General features: G+C 43.9%; 1 protein-coding gene across 1 annotated transcript in view; it reads right to left on the bottom strand.

Moving 5' to 3' along the window:
• Positions 1–323: 323 nt before the first annotated feature.
• Positions 324–24,557, bottom strand: part of mdfic (MyoD family inhibitor domain containing) — a gene marked incomplete at its 3' end in the record, with an annotated part of 53,245 nt that continues 29,011 nt past the window's right edge. Inside the window, exons 3-4 of the mRNA XM_080754242.1 lie at positions 11,427–11,798; positions 324–574 (exon numbers count right to left, since the gene is read on the bottom strand). Of these exons, the coding sequence (XP_080610368.1) occupies positions 324–574; positions 11,427–11,798 (623 nt within the window). The remainder of the gene's footprint in view (positions 575–11,426; positions 11,799–24,557) is intronic.

Below are 24,557 nucleotides of genomic sequence, written 5' to 3'. Positions count from 1 at the left end.
GGCTAGAAGTGTTACTGTAAATAGCAATAAAGAAACTGCTGGCTTATTGTGTCTAAAAATACATATTTAGCCACTTGTACGCATGCCCGCATGCGTACGCATGCCCCACATTTTAGCACGGTAAACGCAATAAAACAATAGAACGAACCAAATGAAAACATTTTAAAACTCACTTTTTCTTTTCTCTAATTACAATCTAAAATATGAACCCTTGTTGTAAAAAAACAAAGTTGTCCTTTAATCATCTGGGGACCCCCCCAAAATAATTTGGGGACCCCCCCCCCCCCCCGGGGGTCCCGACCCACAGGTTGAGAACCACTGCCCTATGTGGGGAAGCAGATGCCGCAGCACTCCATGCAGATCTCCAGGCAGTCGGAGCTCTCGCAGCACGCGTCCATGATGCCGCAGTCCATGTCGCAGGGGCAGTTGCAGTCGTCGCCCAGGTCGTCCGGCGAGCAGCAGCAGCAGCAGCCCTCCGACGTGCAGGCGCCGCAGGAGGCCTGCGTCACCACCATGTTGCACAGGGTCAGGAACTCGCAGAACAGGCAGGCCAGGATGCAGTGGACGCAGCAGTCTGGTTGAATGAGGATCATCACCCCCACCACCACCACGACCCAATCCAATCCACCCACCGGCCATCAGCAAGGAGATGTGAAACAAGAAAAAATAAATCATTAAAACCAACGTGAAATTATTAAACCCTAGCCAGCCCCATTCTGGGGCTATGTCACGATAATAGGCTTGTACATCATCGTTTTCTGGCGAGGATTTTCGTTGAGGTGAGAAAAAATGGAGGGAGTTAAGTAGAGACCTGGGGGACCTGGTTAAAAAGCATAAAAAACGAGGACGCACGGATGGACGGACGCACGCACGGACGGACGGACGGACGGACGGACGGAGGGGAAAACATACTCTCCCCCATGCCTTCGGCTGGTGGAGACAATAATATAAAAGCGTATAGAGTGTGCTACATGCAACAAGAATAAAATGTATTTAAAAGGTGTAAAGAAAACCTACAAAGTTATGAAAACATTAAAAAGTGGTTAAAAAGTGAAAGAAATGGGGTGGAAAGAAACGATGCTAGAAAAGAGGGAAAAGCGAGGCGATTAAGGGCGTAAGAAAGCAGTGACAGGTCATGGTACATAAAAATCTGACTGAAGACTGGAGTTGTCTAATCTTCTCCCTTTCCTGTGGAGGGGTGGGGTGATGGGGGTGACTCAAGGTGATTGCAGCGAGTGTCACTATTGTTTGCGGGGATAGGACGATAATTGTTATTATAGTTTATTGTGCAAAAAGACAAAAAACCCTAACACTCAATAATCGTTATTGTTGAGATTTAAATTTATCGTGAAATTATCAATTCACCTTTTATTTGCCGAGCGGCATATCAGGTACTATTTACACCCTCTATAATTGGTCAAACGGACCTGGAAATAACATAGATATAGTCTTTTGTTTTTCACCTTCTACTAAATCTCATTGCCAAAAATCTACAAGCTCACAAGTCGCAAGAAGATCTGCTATTGTTGGCGCCTCAGGAAAATGGATGGGGATATATTAAACTAATTTTTCTTTGGTTACAATAATCGTGACATGAAATTTTCATATCGTCCCATACCTAGTTTTTTTTTTCTTTTTAGAGAGACCTAGTTAGGCAGAGTGCTTCATAGAACAAGGGTATTTAGACCAATATTTCATATTATCAAATTATTGATTCGGTTCATAGGTATCTGTGTGATAGACAGGATTCATAATGTGCACTGGAAGGAATTGGACATGAACACAATGTTCAATGAACTGTGTTGTGCGTCCACTTGATTACTTTGATGGCTTTGTTGTTGGGAAAGACCAAAATGTGTGCACACCAAGGTTATTATAGTTCATTATAACTACGCCAAAAAATGATAAACCAGGTGTGAAACAATTATTTTAGTTGAGTGAAATAAAGATAAAAACAAGACAGAAAATGTCCTCGTCAATTTAGTCAAAAGAAGAACTAATTGAGGACGTTTGCATGACATTGCCTTTGTAACGACTATTATTATGAACTTTTAAATCTAAACCTAAAACCTCTACATAATAATAATAATAATAATATTTCAAAGAAAACTAAGACTGAGACCAATAAAAATTAACGAAACATTTTGAAACCAAAATATACCAAGATCACGATACAAAACCAAAATAACCTTGGTGCACGCAGCACTTTGATTCAGTAAAAAGCGCACATACATAATGCAAGTGCACAAGCACGGATTGGCACAGGTCAAGGTAACTGGAAGGAACAAAGGGAGGTCTGTGGAGGGAGACGGGGTGAGGGGCCATCCATCCATGTTGGAGGGTTGGCAGAATCAGGGGGAAAAATTCAAAGAAACGAATTCCACCCCTGCTGCTTTGATTAGCGGACTGTTAAGTAATTGTGGCATTATCATGCAACCTGGCCGGCTTGATCACCTAAAGGTGATTAGCCGCGTCCTGGTAAATTGGCGCGCTAATGCCCGGCGACGCACGCGCTGCTGATTAACTCTCAAATACCTGGAACGCGCCCGAGTCGCGTTAGATTTTAACCACTTTAACCATTATTGTATGCTTTAACTTTAGAAAAATAGCAGATATACAAGCTCACAGCGCGGCACCGAGTGCCGCGCTGCGAGCTTGTAGATCTTCTATTTTTGAAAAATCGTGAAGTCTTTGAATATCTTTGACCCGATCTTTGACCCGACTTCTAAATCCTTCCTCTAAATCAGTGGTTTTCAAACTTTTTCATGTCAAGGACCCCCAAAATTACAGGTATTTGGCCACGGACACCCATCTCAAAATATGTTGTTCCAGGGACCCCCAGAAGCAAATATTTGAGTTACAAATGTTCGCTTTTAAATAGATATATTCAAAGACTTGCAAAAAAAAATCATGATTTTTCAAAAATAGCAGATCTACAAGCTCGAGCTTGTATATCTGCTATTTTTCAATAGTTAAAGCAGTCAATAACCCTAGGCCTAAATGGGTTAACATCTAACCTTCATCTCTAGACCCTCTTATGTGTCTGCTAGGCCTGAGCACTCCTGTTGTCTTCACACGCCCACGAAGGGGTCCCCGCTAAATTACCAATGGGGCCATTAACCATTCAAATCGCCAGGCATTTAATGGCTGATTCGTTGTGATTAAGGCGCGCGTTGCATTCAAAATGCATTCTCAAAACCATAAAAAAAGGAAAACAGCATAAATCCAACCTCTTTGTTCTTTTTGTATGAAGCGGTTCTGTGTGCTGCTGACAACCTCCTACTCATAGTACAGTTGGGGTGTTATTTATTGCCATGCAGGAACAGGATGTTGCGTTTATATGAAGCTCCACTCAAAAATGTGAATTTTAGAATGTATAAATAGACTTGTACTTGTTCACTAGGGGTGTAACGATACATTTTAATAGCGATTCGATACATATCACGATACATGGTTGACGATACGATACATGGACGATATTGGTTCATTCATGGTGTAACCATACGATTCAATTCAATGATTTAAAATCGATATAGTAACTATTTAGCAAAGAAATTACATCTGTGTGAAAGGTGTGGATAGTGCAGGTTTTTAAGGGAAACATGTATTATTATGGATATAAATAAGTAAACAGTGATTATCTAGCAAATACATGGACATTGTATATTGACAAACCTGCACCTTGACATGAACCCAGAGATTACACACATTTATCGATAGACCAGTGTAGCTATATGGAAAGGAAAAGTAATTAAACCCCTACTTTAAAAATGTTCTTCTTAAAAATGCTAAATACAATGCACAAGTAGGTAGTATCGATACAATAGATTCTTTGCACTGCCGATACGATTCGATTTTAGCTGTTTTTATTTCAATATACTTCGATTTTTTAAGTTACTATATCGTTACACCCCTATTGTTCACTACTGTCCTTTAGAAGATGCGATCTTGAACTTGATTTAATGAATACAACGTTATCTGAATCAATCGGTATGATGATAGAGTATGTTAATACGATATTACTAAAGTGGTTGGACACCGGTCTTGTTACTCTTCCATTGAGTCACTTATACCCTGGTGTCAGTTAGGTTACTGGTTGGCAAGTATTGCTGCCTGAAGCTCATAAAAGCAATACCTCCCCTCGCCAACAGGGGACTGCCTGAGCAAGTAGGACATAAAACGTATGGATTGCGGCTTTAGAAAATCAATCCCAATCTGGCTTGATGCTGTACTATGCAGGTTGAGTTAAAAACTGTGAGATCTCATTTCAGAATGAAACTCTTCACATGTGAAGCACATTCACGCCGTTAATCAAACTATTTAATAAATTATGTAAAAGAAACAACTTTCTTTTATTATTTGTTTAGTTTGTTGTTAATGTGTTTAAATTAGCAATTAATTAGCATTAATGAAACAAAATAGCAGTTTCTTCATTATTACCAATATAAAAGGAACTAATAAGATACTGTAAGAACATAATAAATTGTTGCAGCCCCACTTTAGCAGTCCAAGTACAGTCCTTGTGCAAGTCCATCTGAATAACTAAAATCGGGGTCGATTTCACATAACAGTGGCACCCAAAAAAACTTCTCTCGCTGCCATATACCTGTTTTTTCGTCCACCCCCCAACCCCCCCATCCCTCCAAAAGCAAGCGCCGCTACTTTGGTGTGTTAAACAGACACGATGTGGAGTAGATGCATGCGGGAAAAATAGCTTTACAAACAGGCAGCATTTGCATAACTTTCATCAGCCCATCTTGAGCTGTCAGAAGGGGCTGCTACTGATTGGGTTGAAGGGAAAGGCGAAAGGCAGGGAGGGAGGGAGAGAGCCAGGAAGAGTGTAGGGACGTGCTGAAGAAGACCGCTGGATGCTCATGTTTGATTAATCAAAGTACAGCGAGATTTCTTTTTATTTTTTTTTATTTTTTTCCTGTGCTTTTGGCTGTAGAAGAAGACCTTAAGCGCGCGTAAGCGCGTGGAACACGAAACAAGTCTGGCCCTATATATTATGTTGTAACAACTGCCCTATAAACACGTTGTGAGCTTGTAGATCGTCTATTTCCCCCCATAATTGAATTTTTTTTAAATGTCTGAAAAACCTTTGGAAGTAAGTGGCACACCCGGCACGAGCACACAAAAAAGTAAATAAAACATATCCACAGTCCCTCCCGCAACCAGAGGCGCTTTATGGCATGTCATCCCCTCCCTCTGTTCCGCATTTCCTGTCTCTATCTCACTGTCACTAGCAGAGGTACGCAGAAATGCCAGGGAAAGAAATCTTAAAAAACCCAATATATAACAACACTATATCGCTTAAAAAGCTTTTTTAAGTGGCAGTAAAAACGATACGAAGAACAAAAAAGATCCAAGCCATGGCTGGGCCTCGGCTATGGGTGAAAAAAAAAAAAAAAAAAAAAAAAAAAACGTCAAAGTAACAAACTTTGACGGGCCCAGGGGGTCCAGCCATGCCAGCAGTCATCGGAACACAACAGCAGACTGCGAATGTCGTATAAACACAGTTCACAGGCAGGGCCAGCTCAGCTATTCACTTGGATGTATAATTCAACAGCGGCGATTAGTCTGAATGTTGGAGAGCCTTGCTGGTGGGAGGGAGGGAGGGAGGGAGGGAGGGAGCGGAATCGTGTACTTGCACGCAAGAGAGCTGGACGCCATGCGCATCTCCGCGAAGCGTGACGCGGGACAGGGGTTCGACGGACGGACGGACGGATGGACAGAACGACGGATGGACGAGACGAGACGCACTCGCGGGCGGCGCCGCAACATCGCCCTGGCGAGCGGGAAGGTTGAGGCCGGGAATCGGCGTCGGCGTCCCAAAAAATAAGCAGATTTAACCCATTCAGAACGGGTACACATTTTGTGTTTCATTATTTTATGCTTTAACTATTGAAAAATAGCAGATATACAAGCTCACAGCGCGGCACTCGGTGCCGCGCTGTGAGCTTGTAGATCTGCTATTTTTGAAAAATCGTGAAAATTAGAATTTTGACCCGATTCTATAAGTGTCTTTTGAATCCTTCTAAGACTTTTTGAAAAACCCTATGTTTCTATGTGTCAGCAATCTGGCCAGCCATCGTCAAAGAAAAGGTCCTTTTCACTTAACTGGAGCTCAGTTGGTCTGTTCTTGAGAGACTACTATGTCAGTGGTTCTCAAACCTTTTCATGTGAAGGACCCCAAAAATGATATGTATTTGGCCACGGACCCCCATTTCAAAATATCTAGTTCCAGGGACCACCCAGAAGCAAAATTTTAGTTAGAAACGTTCGCTTTGAAAATACATATATATTCAAAGATTTGCACACATTTTCACGACTTTTTCAAAAATAGCAGATCTACAAGCTCGCAGCGCGGCACTCGGTGCCGCGCTGTGAGCTTGTATATCTGCTATTTTTCACTGGTTAAAGCGTTCAATAATTCTAGGCCTAAATGGGTTAAGCACAAGCAGACCGTGTGCCTCGGGAGGAGAACACTCAGGAGGCGTCTGTGGGAAGGCTAGACGTGGAGGAAGAGTTGAGAGCCGGCGGCGTGCTTGACACAAAACAAGCAGGATGGGCCTCAGAGCGGCAAGCTGTGCAAAGGCATTCCAACTCAAAGAGGGAGGGAGACAGAGAGAGAGGAGGACAGATGGACGGAGAAAGCAAAGTAGACAGAGAGAGAGAGAGAGAGAGAGAGAGAGAGAGAGAGAGAGAGAGAGAGAGAGAGGGAGAGAGAGAGAGAGAGAGAGAGAGAGAGAGAGGGAGAATTTGAAAGAGTTTATGTTAATCTTAATCTGAATTGAACGGTTAATTTGATTAAAAGCCATGGTGTCACAACAAGCCTGTCTATAAAGCATAATGTTAGGGCGTGCACAGACACACGGCACACGGCACACACACACACACACACACACACACACACACACACACAAACACACACACAATGCCCACTCGTGCACACGCAGACGCTCACACAAATAAATACACACACCCACGTGTACACAAACAGGCCGCGACATCACACGCAGAGCTATAATGCCTCGGCAAAGAGACGAGCGCTCCCCTAATAGTCTCTAAATGAAGCTAAAGGAGCTCAGAGACCCTTAATTGATTACACACACACACTCGCACAAATAAGCACACGCACACACAAACAGAATCATCAAAGAGCCAAGACCACCGACCCCGAGCCGCTAAACACAGGCGATACGGGGGGAAATTACTCAGTAGCAGGAGCGTTATCGCAGATTGGAACGTGTGCCAAGAAACGTGCGTAGGGTGGGAAAGGGGGGGGGGCTAGCTGGCGCCTTCTCTTTCCTCTGTTGAGTGGTGGTGGTGGTGGGGGGGGATGCTGTTTAGGAGGCTAATTTCACAGGCAAACAGATTATGTTAATCCATTTAGAACGGGTACACAGTATTGTGTATCATTATTTTATGCTTTAACTATTGAAAAATAGCAGATATACAAGCTCACAGCGCGGCACCGAGTGCCGCGCTGCGAGCTTGTAGATCTGCTATTTTTGAAAAATCGTGAACATTTGAATTTTGACCCGATTCTATAAGTGTCGACTTTTGAATCCTTCTAAGATTTTTTGAAAAACCCATGTTTCTATGTCAGCAATCTGGCCAGCCATCGTCAAAGAAAAGGTCCTTTTCACTTAACTTGAGCTCAGTTAGTCTGTTCTTGAGAGACTACTATGTCAGTGGTTCTCAAACCTTTTCATGTGAAGGACCCCCAAAAGGATATGTATTTGGCCACGGACCCCCTTCTCAAAATATTTAGTCCTTTTCACTTAACTTGAGCTCAGTTAGTCTGTTCTTGAGAGACTACTATGTCAGTGGTTCTCAAACCTTTTCATGTGAAGGACCCCCAAAAGGATATGTATTTGGCCACGGACCCCCTTCTCAAAATATTTAGTTCCCCCCCCCCCCCCAGAAGCAAAATTTGAGTTACAAACGTTCGCTTAAAAAAAGACATACATTCAAAGATTTGCACACATTTTTACGACTTTTTCAAAAATAGCAGATCTACAAGCTCGCAGCGCGGCACTCGGTGCCGCGCTGAGAGCTTGTATATCTGCTATGTTTCACTGGTTAAAGCCATTCAATAATCCTAGGCCTAAACGGGTTAATCCGTGTAAACATTCAAACACAACAGCTTGGCTGTGTTCCGGGGGGAAATGACTACTTGAGAGAGCAGAACATATTGATTCGGCAGGAAGGAAGACTCGCGCGCGCATCTGCAAATAAGCAACACAAAAGCTATAATGAGGACAGACTTATTGGACTGCTGTTGTTGTGTTTCTGTTCTTCTGTGCGCGGCCTCTCTCTCTCTCTCTCTCTCTCTCTCTCTCTCTCTCTCTCTACCCTCTCCGTGGCCAATTAAGACGTGGAAAACATGCCACCAGTGGAATATGTCTGGAGGACGCATCCTTTCCCCACAACGAGCTGCGTGCTTGTATCTGTGTATCCGCTCGCCTTACCCGTCTTGTTAACTGGAGAGTCGATGCATAATTCCGAGCAAAGAACTCTCTCAAATAAACGTCCGAACCGAGTGCCCTCTGCTTTTTCCCCCTTTTGTTTTATGGTGTTTTTATTGAAAAAAACCTATTCTGGGTAGACTGAGACGCATCTCACGTCTAACCCAGAATAGGTTTTTCAATCATTTCATCTTAGTTCGTGGGCTAGCACTCATGCACATCGACACAAGTACACTGAAAAAAAAAAACAGACAAACAGGCACTCGCGCATGACCTTGGCACAGAAAGACAAATGCACTCGCAACACATGTCATGGGAGGGGGTGGGGGGGGGGCCGGGGCACCCAAAGAGAATCCTGTTAACCCATTTAGGCCTACAATTATTGAATGCTTTAACTATTGAAAAATAGCAGATATACAAGCTCACAGCGCGGCACCGAGTGCCGCGCTGTGAGCTTGTAGATCTGCTATTTTTTTTTTTATCGTGAAAATGTGTGCACATTTTTCAATATATATTTTTCAAAGCAGACTTTTGTAACAAATCTCTGCTTCTGGGGGGGTCCCTGGAACAACATATTTTGAGATGGGGGAAATACATGTAATTTTGGGGGTCCATGACATGAAAAAGTTTGAGAACAGCTGATTTAGAGGAAGGATTTAGAAGTCGGGTCAAAGATCGAGTCAAAGATATTCATAGACTTGCACACATTTTCACGATCTTTCAAAAATAGCAGATCTACAAGCTCGCAGCGCGGCACTCGTTGTATATCTGCTATTTTTCAATAGTTAAAGCATAAAATAATGGTTAAAGTGGTTAAAATCTAACGCGACTCGGGCGCGTTCCAGGTATTTGAGAGTTAATAAAGGCTGAGGTGGTGCAGATGGGATATAGCGAGGGTGTAGTGGGTGGGTGGGGGGTTTTCATCAAGGGCGTGGAGAGAGGTGCGATGGGGCCATGCGGGGCCGATTCAAAGCGGCTCGTGACACTTAATGGGCCCCCCGTGCTCCTAGGCCTTGTTAGAGGGTCACACCTTCCAGCCCGATGGTAATAGACCACCCAATGGTCCTTCATTACCAACCAGACTCACCTCAGCACTTGCACCTGACAAAAAGCCGTGCCTGCCCCTGCCACGGTGACAGGGGGGGACTCGCCCGGGCTGTTGTCGAGGAACATACACGACGCGGGTTTAGGAGGATAAAGATATAAAACGCCTCGCACACCCGTCATTAAAAAAGGTGAGAGGAGATGAAAAATGTGTCTTATGAGGGTTACGAGATCATTCCTGGAAGGAGTCGCGGTAACGAGGACAAAACGGCTCACCTGGTTTAACCCATTGAGAACGGGTACACAGTATTGTGTATCATTATTTTATGCTTTGACCAATAGCAGATATACAAGCTCACAGCGCGGCGCTGCGAGCTTGTAGATCTGCTATTTTTGAAAAATTGTGAAAATTCGAATTTTGACCCGATTCTATAAGTGTCTTTTGAATCCTTCTAAGATTTTTTGAAAAACCCGTGTTTCTGTGTCAGCAATCTGGCCGGCCAATGGCGGCCATCGTCAAAGAAAAGGTCCTTTTCACATAAATGGAGCTCAGTTAGTCTGTTCTTGAGAGACTACTATGTCAGTGGTTCTCGAGCCTTTTCATGTGAAGGACCCCCAAAATGATATGTATTTGGCCACGGCCCTGCATCTCAAAATATTTAGTTCCAGGGACCACCCAGAAGCAAAATCTGAGTTACAAACGTTCGCTTTGAAAATACATTATATTCAAAGATGTTTGCACACATTTTCACGACTAATTCCAAAAATAGCAGATCTACAAGCTCACAGCGCGGCACTCGGTGCCGCGCTGTGAGCTTGTACATCTGCTATTTTTCAATAGTTAAAGCAGTCAATAATCTTAGGCCTAAATGGGTTAAAAAAACGGGGAAACTGAAACTGCACTATCCCGGGCAACAGAGTGTTCCCGCGGCGCGATACCCGCTCGGAAATGAATGCGTGTCCAAAAGCAGGGCGTGCAGCGAGAGGAGCGAAGGAAGCCGGCGAGTGTTAGTTAGCGTCAGCCGTGCGTTTGGATGTCTAGGATATTGCACCTGTGGTAGTTCCTGCATTAATGTGTGTGTGTGTGTGTGTGCTTGCATGTCTGGTTTCTACTTACTGTAGTTGGCACTGCATTAATCCTATTGTGTTTTGCACTTAACACAATATAACTATATATCGTCATCGTCGGGTAGAAACCTTGTATGTCCAAAACCGTTTGTTTTGTATTTATCATTTTAAAAATGATTTAAACTAGTGAAAACAGCCGATCTACAAGCACACAAAACAGCCGATCTACAAGCACACAACGCCTCGCACTTGCAGATCTGCCGTTTCCACTGCTTTTGCGCGACGGCCTTGATGAAGCAGGGCTTTGCTTTGCGAAAAAACGTACACATTTGAAACTTGGGAGATACGAGGTTTCTGCACGACAGTGACGATAGATTTAGGGCTGTCACGATATGACATTTTACATGACGATTAATTGTCACTCAAATAATTGGCGATTAACGATTTAATTGTGTTTTTGTCATTGATAATTACATTTCTGTTTGGCTTTTAGGCTTTGAAGTTGTACATGGCAGATATGACACATAACCAAAATATACAAAGAAATACTGACATATTTGACAACTTTATACTTAAAAAAGAACATTGACAGTGGAAATAGCCGATCTACAAGCTCACAACGCGTCGCGATGCGACGCGTTGTGAGCTTGTAGATCTGCTATTTCCACTATTTCTGACATTTTTCAACATTCACGATTATGACAAAATAATTGCGATAATGTCAAATAATCACGATTAGACGATTATGTAATAATTGTGACAGCCCTAACGATAGATTCTACATTTCCTCCCACTTGCGCGCATACCGACTTGCCGTGGCGGCGGGCGGGTACTACTCACCCTCCGGCAGAGGAGGCCTCTGGGATCCCGTGGAGCTTCCTTTGCTGCGCCGGCTGCTGTCGCTGTTGACCGACAGGCTGGACCGGAGCTTCTTCTGCATCTTCTGGGAGACGGGCATGGAGGAGACGGGCTGCCGCCTGGGCTGCTCCATGGTGGGCCTGGCGCCGGGGACTCCCGCCGCGCCGCCTGCCGCCGCCGGGACGTTGGCGCCGCAGGTGCAGGTGCACGCGTGCGCCTGTCCTCCTCCCCCGCCGGAGACGGGCTGGACGACGCCGTTGCTCAGTTGGGGGGAGGCCGCCGTTGCCGCCGCCATCGGGGTGGCGGTGCCGTTGTTGTGTCGGAGGCCGTTTTGGGTCTTGGTTCGAGGTTGGGCTGAGGGGGGAAAAGGTAGGAAGAGGGTTGATGAAAACAGCCTGGTTTTACTATGCCATGCAGTGATGTTTAGGGCTGTCACAATTATTACATAATCGTCTAATCGTGATTATTTGACATTATCGCAATTATTTTGTCATAATCGTCATAATCGTGAATGTTGAAAAATGTCAGAAATAGTGGAAATAGCAGATCTACAAGCTCACAACTCGTCACATCGCGACGCGTTGTGAGCTTGTAGATCGGCTATTTCCACTATCAAAGTTATTTTTTAAGTAGTAAGTTGTCAAATATGTCAGTAATTTTTGTATATTTAGGTTATGTGTCATATCTACCATGTACAACTTCAAAGCCTAACAGCCAAACAGAAATGTAATTATCAACGACAAAAACACAATTAAATCGTTAATCGCCAATTATTTGAGTGACATCGTAACAGCCCTAGTGATGTTGCTAGGTTTTCAATGTAATGGGTCCCGGGACCCACAGGTGGTCATTCAAATGGGTCCCAGAATTATTCTATGGGTCCCGTGATGACACACGCTTTATGTATCAACGGCGAAAACATCAAAAAGGACTTTAATTTAAACAAATAGTGGCAAATAGCTACATGTATGTCGTTAATAAAGGACAGAAGCATGGATTTACAAGACAATCTCAATCATCTCATCAATAATGCCAGAACGCACAGCTGTGGAGACTCCACCACATGCAGCCCAGCTGGTGCAGTGAAATGATTGATAGCAGGAAGGATAGAGTTGTATGCATCCTGGGGATGCAGGGAGGGAGAGTGTTTTCTACTGGTGTTTCAGTCCGAGTGTATCAAAGGGTGCGTTCGGAAATGCGCACCGGGTGTGTGCTCAGTGTAGTGAGTGCCTAAACCCAACCCTAATCCTAACCTCAGTAAAACTATGCCTAAACTCAACCCTAACCCTAACCTTAACCTCAGTAAAACTATGCCTAAACCTAACCATAACCCCTAACCCTAACCCTAACCACACCCGGTGCGCATTTCCGAACGCACCCTTTGATACACTCGGACTGAAACACCAGCAGAAAACACTCTCCCGATGCAGGGATGCTGAGTTGAATGCGTCCTTTATTAAAAATATGGGTCAGGGACTCAGGGTGCAGGGCTAGTAGCATCACTGGCCATGTGTACAGTATGTGTGTGTCTTTCTATCTGTGAGTGTTCCTCAAAGTGTGGTCCAGGGACCCTCAGGGTTCCTTTGAGCGGCGTTCCAAATGGTCTGTACTGTAACAAAGAGTGAGAAAATGGAACAAAAAGGCAACTTTTGTAAACTTTTGTCTCATATTTATGGGGGTCCTCGAAATTAGGCCTCCATTTCTCTATCTATCCGTCTCTTTCCCTCTATCTCTCTCTCCCTCTCTCTCTCTCTCTCTGTCTCTCTCATGTTCCTCTCTTTCACTCCGTCTCTCCTGCGCAGTGTGACCTTGACTTAAACACCGCACCGAAGCCCAGGAGAGGTGCTTTAATGTTACTTAAGCACTAAGAGATACTCTGGCAATATCCTGCGTGTTGCTACCGTACGCAAGTTCAAACCCAACTACAGGAGGAAGCGAACCAGACTCAACCACAAGATAACTGTGTTGTACCAGTAAAACCTGCACGAGAACATTTTTACAATATTACAACATTCAGTATAATGCTTAATATAATAAAAAAAACTTGACTTCAACTTGCTTGAGGCTAGGAGAACTTTGCTGTGCATCGCCCGTGCTTTCCGAAAGCCCGTTCTTTTTGCATTTCACCGTAGACTTTTGATTTGAAAATGGCACGCGATAAAGACGATGCAGCGCGTCGTACATGCACCTACACATTAACCCATTCAGAACGGGTACACCGTATTGTGTATCATTATTTTATGCTTTAACTATTGAAAAATAGCAGATATACAAGCTCGGTGCCGCACTGTGAGCTTGTAGATCTGCTATTTTTGAAAAGTTATGAAAATCAGAATTTTGATGGGATTCTATAGGTTTTTTTGAAAAAACAATGTTTCTATGTCAGCAATCTGGCTAGCAATCGTCAAAGAAAAGGTCCTTTTCACTTAACCGGAGCTCAGTTAGTCTGTTCTTGAGAGACTACTATGTCAGTGGTTCTGAAACATTTTCATGTGAAGGACCCCCAAAATGATATTTGTTTGGCCACGGACCCCCATCTCAAAAGATTTTGTTCCAGGGACCACCCAGAAGTAAAATCTGCGTTACAAACGTTCGCCTTGAAAATACATACATCCAAAGATTTGCACACATTTTCACGATTTTTTTTTCAAAAATAGCAGATCTACAAGCTTGCAGCGCGGCACTCGGTGCCGCGCTGCGAGCTTGTATATCTGCTATTTTTCACTGGTTAAAGCATTCAATATTCCTAGGCCTAAATGGGTTAAATCTAAATCACAAACTCGTTTTTTTGGGGGGCGTTGGTAAGATCACATGAAACCAATCGTGCCACATTATGTTCCCCGACACCTTGCATGTGACAGGCACACAGAAAGCCACCGCTGCAGGTGGCGTTTTGATGCACGCTAAAGAGCGGGAAAAGAAGAGTGAACGACAAAGATAAAGGCTGAAAGAGAGAATGAAGCAAAGAATGAGAGAGAGAGAGAGAGAGAGAACCGGTCTATGATGGTGGTGCATGTACCAAATAGATCCTACCCAAGCTACATTAATGATTCTCCTCACAAAGCAGCGAGATGGCCTGAAATAGTCCTTCTGAGAATGTGTGTGTGTGCGCGCATGTGTGTGTGTGTGTGTGTGTGTGTGTGTGCGTGCGACTGCCATGGGAAGCCAGGAGACAGCGACCCGAGCGTGTGATAAGAGAGCAGAGGAAGCGAGGGAACGCGAGTGAGCGAGCGACGGAGGTGGCATTTTCCGGAGAGGAACACCTGCACATTCAGCTCTACTGGGACTTACTCCCACATTACCTTCCTTCCACATCACAAGCCACTGTGTGCGTGTGTGTGTGTGTGTGTGTGTGTGTGTGTGTGTGTGTGTGTGTGTGTGTGTGTGTGTGTGTGTGTGTGTGTGTGTGTGTGTGTGTGTGTGTGTGTTCCGCGTGTGGGGTTGACTTATTGAGCTTTTCGTGAATTATTCATCCCCCTTTTTAAGTCTCTCTCACTTATTCATTTTGTCTATTCTGTGTATTCTTTGTATGCGCCACTTCTTCAGCCAAACGCTGCTTTTATTTCTCTCTCTCTCTCTCTCTCTCTCTTTTTTGCCTGACACAGTCGGACTGAAAGGGCCAGGAACAAAAACCGGAGGAATAGAAACGAAACAACAACTTTGGAAATGACAAAAGTACTTCAGCAGAAGCTCATCCGAAGTGCATGCAAACGTGGAGCAGCAAGGCCGAGAATGCGATGCCATGAACCCACCCCTTCATCTGGGGTCCTTCCTTCCCAGCCTACCAACAAGTGCAATTACAGTTACGAGACAATGAGAAAGACAGAGAGAGAGAGAGAGAGAGACAGAGAGACAGAGAGAGAGAGAGAGCATAAAAGAGAAAGGATTCAGAGAAGTGTGGGAATCGGGGCCTTGTGGGCTTTTTCTAATTTCATTTTTAACAAACACATCACCCTGGGAGAAGGGAAATGAGGATGTTGGATGTAAAACAATGCAATTAAGACAAAACAAGACGGCCGCCTCACACGCTGCCTCAATAAACAAATATAGACTTTAGGGATGGGGGATTCAGCGCGATTTGAATTAAGGCGATCGGGGGGCCCGCACAAGACCCAATTCATTATGCAGCGCTTCAAGTCCAGGTTGATGGACCCGTCTCTCCCCAAGACACAGCCTCACAGGCAGCCTGCCTGTCACATGCGTGCGGGAGGAGGAGGCCGTGTCGTAGGGGAGATCTAGTGTTGATTTTGGCCGCGAATTTTCAATTTAGTTTTAGTCATTAGTCTTTTGAATGCAATTCGTTTAATCGAAGGCATGTTTTAGTCGTCTGAAACGTTTTAGTTTTAGTCTAACTAGTAACTACCATAAGATTTAGTCGACTAAATCTACAGTTGATTTTTGTGGACGAAAATGTATTTTGCCAGTTCTTGATGGTGTCCTATTGACTGATTTTACACTTGGTTGCATGCTGAAAATAGCAGATCTACAAGCTCACAACTGGGGATGGGTATCGTTCACCTTTGAATTGATACAATACCGTTTTCGATACCTGGGAATCGATACAATACCCTTTTCGATACCATTTTCGATACTTTTTATTTAATATTATTATAATTATTATTTGCCTTTTTCTATGGGCTATTTTACACACCAAAATAGGTTATTAAGACAGTTAATCAGCCATGTGTGGCGGAGCGGAGCGGAGACTATAGACGTTGGATAATCATCATAATAATAAACATTATAGGCTATTGTCGGCTATTTTCCACAGTAACAAGTGTAGCCTACTAAAGCAGTCATTAAACTCTCAGTACTGTTACAGATGCGACCGGCCAGGGGTGTGTTCAAGAGTATCGAAACAAGGTATCGCTCGTTTTTACGTGAACCGATACTCGATAGTATCGACGTCATGTGATCGATACCATTAAAAGTATCGCAGACGATACCCATCCCTACTCACAACGCTACGAGGCGTATTTTCAGAGCACAACACCAGAGCGCAACCAAACAATGACATGTCTTTATTTTAGTTCTGCATAGATCTCCTCTCTACTAGTCCCTCCCTAACATTTTAGTCTAGTTTTCATTTGTTTGACACTCAGCACATGTACAGTATATTTAGTCTTGGTTTTAGTCATCATAGCTTAGTTTTTATTTAGTTTTCGTCAGTGGAAAAAGGTGGTCGACGAACATTTTTCAACATGGTTTTTGTTGACAAAATCAACCCTGGGGAGACCCCACGGACCCCCCCTACGGACGGTAAAGATCTCTAACAAGGAGACACACCATGCGGCCCACACTGGCGATTCATATAACAAACAAATAAACTTCCTGTTATCGTTTTTGCATAGGCCGCTACTCGCTTAAAACCCATTTAGGCCTAGAATTATTGACTGCTTTAACCAGTGAAAAATAGCAGATATACAAGCTCACAGCACGGCACCGAGTGCCGCGCTGCGAGCTTGTAGATCTGCTATTTTTGAAAAAAAAGTCGTGAAAATGTGTGCAAATCTTTGAATATATGTATTTTCAAAGTGAACGTTTTGTATCTCAAATTTTGCTTCTGGGGGGTCTCTGGAACTATATATTTTGAGATGGGGGGTCCGTGGCCAAATACATATCATTTTGGGGGTCCTTCACATGAAAAGGTTTGAGAACCACTGACATAGTAGTCTCTCAAGAACAGACTTACTGAACTCCAGTTGAGTGAAAAGGACATTTTCTTTGACGATGGCCGGCCAGATTGCTGACTTTGAAACATCGGTTTTTCAAAAAAACGTAGGATTCAAAAGACACTCAAAGAATCGGGTCAAAATTCTAATTTTCACGATTTTTCAAAAATAGCAGATCTACAAGCTCGCAGCGCGGCTCTCGGTGTCGCGCTGTGAGCTTGTATATCTGCTATTTTTCAATAGTTAAAGCATAAAATAATGATACACAAAATGTGTACCCGTTCCGATAAGCGGTATTATCGTTTATCGTGATAAAAAACACTCACAATAATTGTGTCGTGGAGATTTAAATTTATCGTGAAATTATCTTCTGTCATGCACTGAGATCAGAGCTGCATATCCGGTACCACTAAAACCCTCTAAAACGGACCTGGAAATAACTACTTGATACAGTCTCACAACGCGTCGCAACAGATCTATTTTTTGGAGAATGTTCCGCCCCAGGATAATGGATGTTGGAGATATTGTGATTATCTTGATAATATCGTAAACCGCAATTTATTTGGTCACAACCGTCGTGACATGACATTTTCATATCGTCCGATCCCTACTAGTAAGTTGCTTTCTTTTTGTTATTATTAGACTCTTCATGGCCAATTCTTATAATATAAACATAATGTTCATTGATTAAATCTGGGCCGCAGATGTGCCACCACACCACAGTAGTGAGAATCGTCTCTCTCGTTACATGTTATTTAAAGGTACAATATATATATATATATATATATATATATATATATATATATAGAGAGAGAGAGAGAGAGAGAGAGAGAGAGAGAGAGAGAGAGAAACAAAACATCAAACTCGCCAAACTCTCTCCTGAAGGATGAAAAGTAACTCGTAAAATCAATGACCCATAGTTACTTATGTAATAACAACACAGTCTCTTTTCTCATTTAGAGAGTAGGAGAGCCAATCATCTATCCTCAAAGACACACACACACACACACACACACACACACACAGACACACACACACACAGACACACACACACACACACGGCTAGAGTAGATGTTGCCGAAGAGTAATTAACTTTCATTTTGAGAAAGTCTAGCTTTCAATTTAGCCAACGTATAAATAGTTATTAGGTAAAGTGTGTACATTGACAGCACGCGCACACACACAAGTGCGCGCGCACGCACACACACACACACACACACACACACACACACACACACACACACACACACACACACACACACACACACACACACACACACACACACACACACACACACACACACACACACACACTAAATAATCTAGGTCTGATGTCAGACTAATGCTTAATTTACACCTGTACTGTAGTTGCATGCAGGGGTCACACACCAATCAGCAAGCTGTGAGCGTGTAGATGAGCTATTTTCGGACTACTTCTAAGTATGAATTAGGCATAAATCCGCTAAGAATGTGTGCTTCCGGGGAGAAGCTTCCTGGACACAGCCCATCGGACACAGAGCTAGAGTTTTTAACTCGCTGACTGAGATGAATGGACAATGGGCGAGTCACATTCATAACCATTGATCACCATAATGACGATAGTGTCAGAGATGGCAATGACGGACTCCAACAGTCACCGCGAGACAAATGAAGACAGAAATGGAACAAAGCGGAAGAGTGCGGCGACGTTGGGATCGCGCTGCATTCGAGGAAGGTTCCCAACTCAAAAGGTTTTGAAAAGTTATTTTTCTGCTGACAGATAGAAAAAAAACCCGGGAAGGTAGAGTATGGGATATCTTGTCAACTGTTAGCCTATCGAGCATTTTATTTGACAATGTATAAGGTACAGTGCTGTCTGTGCTGTACAGTAGCATGCTGTACAAATGAACTTTCTTTTGCTTTTATTATCTACAAAGTAAACCCATCTACAGCAGAACAACTAAAGCAGATCATTTGAGTTCTCTTGAAAGTGTCAGTCTTTTATGCCTGTATACATTTTCACTATTTGTTCAATTTGAAACAATACTGTGTGAGATCTACTGTACACATCATTAAAATAGCACCTGTCAGGGGCACCCGCCAGCCTAGCGGTCCAAGCGCGTGGGAGAGCGTTTTCTGCAGGTCTTTCAGTCCGAGTGTATCAAAGGGTGCGTTTGGAAATGTGCACCGGGTCTGGTTAGGGTTAGTTTTAGGCATGGTTTTACTGAGGTTAGGGTTAGGGTTGGGTTTAGGCATACTGTAGTTTTACTGAGGTTAGGGTAAGGATTAGGGTTGGGTTTAGGCACTCTCTACAATGAGCACACACACCCGGTGCGCATTTACGAACGTACCCTTTGATACACTCGGACTGAAAGACCTGCTGAAAACACTCTCCCCCAAGTGCGTACCACATAGGCTATGATGCATGACAGCGTGTCGCGGGTTCGAGTCCCGATCTCGACGACCTTTGCTGCCTGTCACTCCCGATCTCTCTCCACATTTCAGTCTACTGTCCTATCAAGGCATAAAAGCCTCAAAACAAATCTTAAAAAAGCCCCTGTCCTTATTTTCCCTCTACACGAAAATAGGTGATCTACAATCTCACGTCTCCCGTTGTGACACACTGTGAGCTTGTATATCATGTTATGACATCCTCAGAAAGACGCTAGGGTTTATATCATCGTTGTCGGGTGGAAACCTTGTATGTCCAAAACCGCAAACAACGCCTTGCACCGCTTGTAGATCTGCTGTTTTCACTACTTTTGTGCGACGGCCTTGTATGATGAAGCAGGGCTTTATTTTGCGAAAGAAACATTAAAATTTGAAACTTGTAGATACAAGGTTTCTGCCCGACAGTGACGATATGGTTAACTCCTTCACATGAGCATGGAGGGAGAAAATAAATAAAACCAAATGAACCTCTGGGTTGATCCAGCCTGAAATCCTGAATAATGTTAAACAATGTGCAGTGGTGGAAAAAGTACTCAAATGTTTTAAGTAAAAATATCAATACTGCTATGTAGATATATTCTGTTAGGGTGCACCCAGACCAAAGTACCTATGAGAGTGGATTCCCCATTCCGCCCATGTATTTCAATGGGAAGGGGGCGGTTTCATGCCAGTTGAGGATTTCTGCAAAAAAAAGCTCAATTCTCATTGAAATGCATCTGCGGAATGGGGAATCCATGCTCATTGGTACTTTGGTGTGGGTGCACCCTTACAAGTAAAAGTCCAGAATTCAAAATTTACTTGAATAAAAGTACAGCAGTGTTAGTATCAAAATGTATTTAAAGTACTAAAATGTTTGAAAATAGCAGATCTACAAGTTCACAACGCGTCGCAATGTACAAATTCAAACAGCCTATATATAAAATAGGGCTAAAGTGGTCTAAATATTTTATAATATTATAATTTATATATGCAAAGTAACTCATAACTAAAGTTCTCAAATAAATGTAGTGGAGTAAAAGTACAGCATTTGTCTCTGAGATGTAGTGGAGTAGAAGTAGAGGTATTGGAAATCGGAAGTAAAGTACAAATAACTCAAAATTGTACTTACCGGTAAGTACAGTGCTTAAAGGGGAAGACCACCCATTTTCAATATTGAACTATGTCATTAATATACCTTAGAGGAGTTGTGTGGAAATAGAAAAAAAAGTTCCCCCCCTTCGGTGTTGCCTAGAACTGGAGGATTGATTTGGGGGTTTGTATTGTAAAGTACAACTTGATGACATCACACATTGTACTTTACAATACAAACCCCAAAATCAATCTTCCAGTTCTAGGCAACATAGAAGGGGGGGAACTTTTTTCTATTTACACACAACTCCTCTAAGTTATATTAATGACATAGTTCAATATTGAAAATGGGTGGTCTTCCCCTTTAAGTAAATTTACTTCGTTCCTGACCTCCGCACTGGTAAAACGTGCAGGCAGCGCATCCAAGTTTGATACCGACAACTACCAACACAAGTTTCAACACAAATCATAAGCAATTTAGACCGGGAACGCATATCTGTGTCACCACTTTAACCACCAGTAAGACTCCCTAATCGGGAGATAAGCGACCGTAGGTGGCTTATCTCCACATATAGGGCAAAAATGTGTTTTTCCAAAATCTTCCTGATCCATGTTGATGACATGAGTGTAGACATGCTGTGTAGTGATATTCGTGATTTTAGGGCAAAAACTGTAGGAGCAGTGTCCAAAAATGTGTTTTAAAAATCGGCCTGAAGGTGGCGCTAGAATAGGGCCATGTGAGAAATGAGGGGTGGGGTCTCCGCGTTGCCTTGGCGGACGAATAGGTACCGGCCGCGGCTCTCCCGGACGCTCCTAGCCCGAGTTACGGCATTTTATGTGCGCTGCAGTGGCAGGGGGTCCTCCACTGGGGGCGCCACCACTTTTGCATCCGTTCTGGAGCACCAGGAGTCGGTGGTCCCCGGGAATTCCCCGTGAGCAGCCCCGTTGGGGTGGTCATTTGGTCATTTTTGCACATTTGGTCATTTTTTACATCTGGGGGTCCCCCAGGGACCTGGGGGTCCCTGGGGCTCCGGGGGTCCTTGGAGGTTGTAGTTTGGCAGACAAGGAGTGTGTGTGTAAAATCTGTCATGGATCAGGTCAACGGGTGCGGAGATATAAGCAGGGAAAAAGTGTGACGTGTGACGTGTGAGCACATTTGGTCATTTTTTACATCTGGGGGTCCCCCAGGGACCTGGGGGTCCCTGGGGCTCCGGGGGTTCTTGGAGGTTGTAGTTTGGCAGTCAAGGAGTGTGTGTGCAACATTTGGCATGGATGGGGGCAACGGTTGTGGAGATATGAGCAGGGCAAAAGTGTGACTGACTCACTCACCCACGGACAGCCGGTGGAGGTTTTGGTAGTAAATGCGACCTACGGTCGCAATTATTTCATGCTATTGAATTTTATTTATTTTTTAATCGTGAAAATGTGTGCAAATCTCTAAATGTGTAAAACCTTTTTTTAAAGCAGACATTTGTAACGCAAATCCTTCTTTCTCTTGGTCCATGGAAACTAAATATTTTCAGATGAGGGTCCGTGGTCAAATACATATAATTCTATGGGGTCCTTAACATGAAAAAAGTTTGAGAACCAGTGACAGAGAAACATAGTTTTTTCTTTTTTCAGAAAACTGTTAAGGCTCTAGAAGACTTTTTTTCAGGTCTAACATGGGTTCAAATTAAGCAGTTGTGCGGTTTACCGCCCACAACAAGCCTTGTAGTGCTGGCCAGGTGTCCTGAGATAACTGTCTGCAGACCAGGCCTGACAGCTTGCATTAGAAAACACCATGTTTTCGAGGAAGCGAAACGCATGCGCACACACACACACAGTCACACACACACACACACGAACACACACACACACACGAACACGAACACACACACACCAAATTGGACTAGTAACCGCCCTATTTCGAGCGCATCAACAACAGTTGAGGGTGTACATTTGTAGTTGAATAATACATGGTATTTCCCCTACACACACTGTCACACACATCACAGGGGGAAACCAGGGGGGTGAGCAGCCTCTTCCACTGTCTAAGCTGCATCCCAATTTGGTCGCCCGCTACTTGGTCGCTACTGACAGCCTCCAAATATCTGGGGAGCATTTTTAAAAGGCCAGCGTTTGATGGATTCGCGGAGAACACACAAATATAATTGCCATTTGTCACCGAGTCTTCGGCGGCTGCGCCACACGGGGGGGTGGGGGTGGGGGGGCGCGCGGCTGGCGTCGCCGGGAGAGCGCGGGGGATCGCTCTGTATGTAAAACTGAGCATAAACACCTCCGTTTTTTTGGTCGCGGAAAAAAAATAGGTCCTACAGGAGGAAGTGAGAAATTGCACCCCAAAGACACGTGCATGGGGATGTGAGTAAGTGTGTGTGTGTGTATATATACATACTGTACATAGGCTAGAGTATATACTGTATATATATATATATATCGTCGTTGTCGGATGAAAACCTTGTATGTCCAAAACCGTTCGTTTTGCATTTATCGTTTAAAAAAAGAACTAAACTAGTGAAAAGAGCCGATCTACAAGCACACAACGCCTCGCAGCGCGAGGCGTTGTGTGCTTGTAGATCTGCTGTTTTCACTACTTTTGTGTGACGGCCTCGTACGATGAAGCAGGGCTTTGCTTTGCGAAAGAACGCACACATTTGAAACTTGGAGTTAGGAGGTTTCCACCCGACAACGACAATATATATATATATATATACACACACACTGTATATATGCATGTTCACAAGCACACACATGAACATATGCACACAAACAGGACACAGGTGCACGTGTGCACACACACACACACACACACACACACACACACACACACACACACACACACACACACACACACACACACACACACACACACACACACACACACACACACACACACACACACACACACACACACACACACACACACACACCTACCGGGGAGTAATATGTATGCATGCACGTCAGCTGAAACAGAGCTGTATAAACAAGAATTCTAAAACAGTCTGGGAACCTGAAAATATAACACGGAAGGTCAAACAGGGCAGCGCACACTTCTCATTTGCACATTTTGCCGCGCTCGGGAGTCACAGGTAAAGGCAGCGAAACGGAGTGAACAAACCGCAAGCTCTGTGATTGCGTGGCCCAGCCCCTTTTAATATTAATGCCCCGGAGAGAGTCAAGACACAGAGAGAAAAGAGCTGGCGAGAAAAAGACGGAGAGAAAAGAGTGGACGACAGAAACGTCAAAAAGGTGTTTGCTTAGGCCTATTAGAATGCCCATCATGAGCTGCGTACAGTAATTCAAATGTCACGTCGTGTCAGCCCACTAAACAGCCAAATCCAAATCTCCTTCTCGTCTCGTAACGGCCGTTATTATTACACGATGCTACGAGTGTGTGGGTTAAGAGAAGCAAAAAAAAAAAAAAAATAAAAAACCCAAGAAACCGTGAAATTCCGATTCCGCGCGGGCCGACGCGGATATGGGTCGCCGTTTTTGTTTATTTTTCTTGTGCCTTCGGTTTGTATTAGGAAAGAAGAAGAAAAAAAAACATGTATATTTTCTGCTCGGCTGCCCGTGTACCTGCCTGATTGAAATGCTAATTTGTCAATGTGCAGTGACCTAGCCCGGCATAACCGTCATCCCCCCAGTCACCCCCTCCTTTCCCTGCCACCACCACCACCACCACCTACCACCCCCGCCCCCCCAAACAGCCCCGGGTATCGTCTATCCTCCCCAACAAACAGCAGCGGTTGGAGACGGGCCCCTGCCTTTCAATCCAAAGGGATCTATTTTCTCATTAGAAATTATACATCTTCCCCTGTCCATATTTATAGACGCAAAACCAGGGGAATTATACTGCACAGAGAGAGAGAGAGAGAGAGAGAGAGAGAGAGAGAGAGAGAGAGAGAGAGAAATGGAGGGAGAGGAGGGGGGGGGAATAGCA

This window comes from Nannobrachium achirus (genome assembly GCF_963921795.1).
Source record: "Nannobrachium achirus genome assembly, chromosome: 23".
Lineage (NCBI taxonomy): Eukaryota > Metazoa > Chordata > Actinopteri > Myctophiformes > Myctophidae > Nannobrachium > Nannobrachium achirus.
Note: the sequence above shows the minus strand (reverse complement) of the source record. Positions and strands in the feature narration are given on the sequence as shown.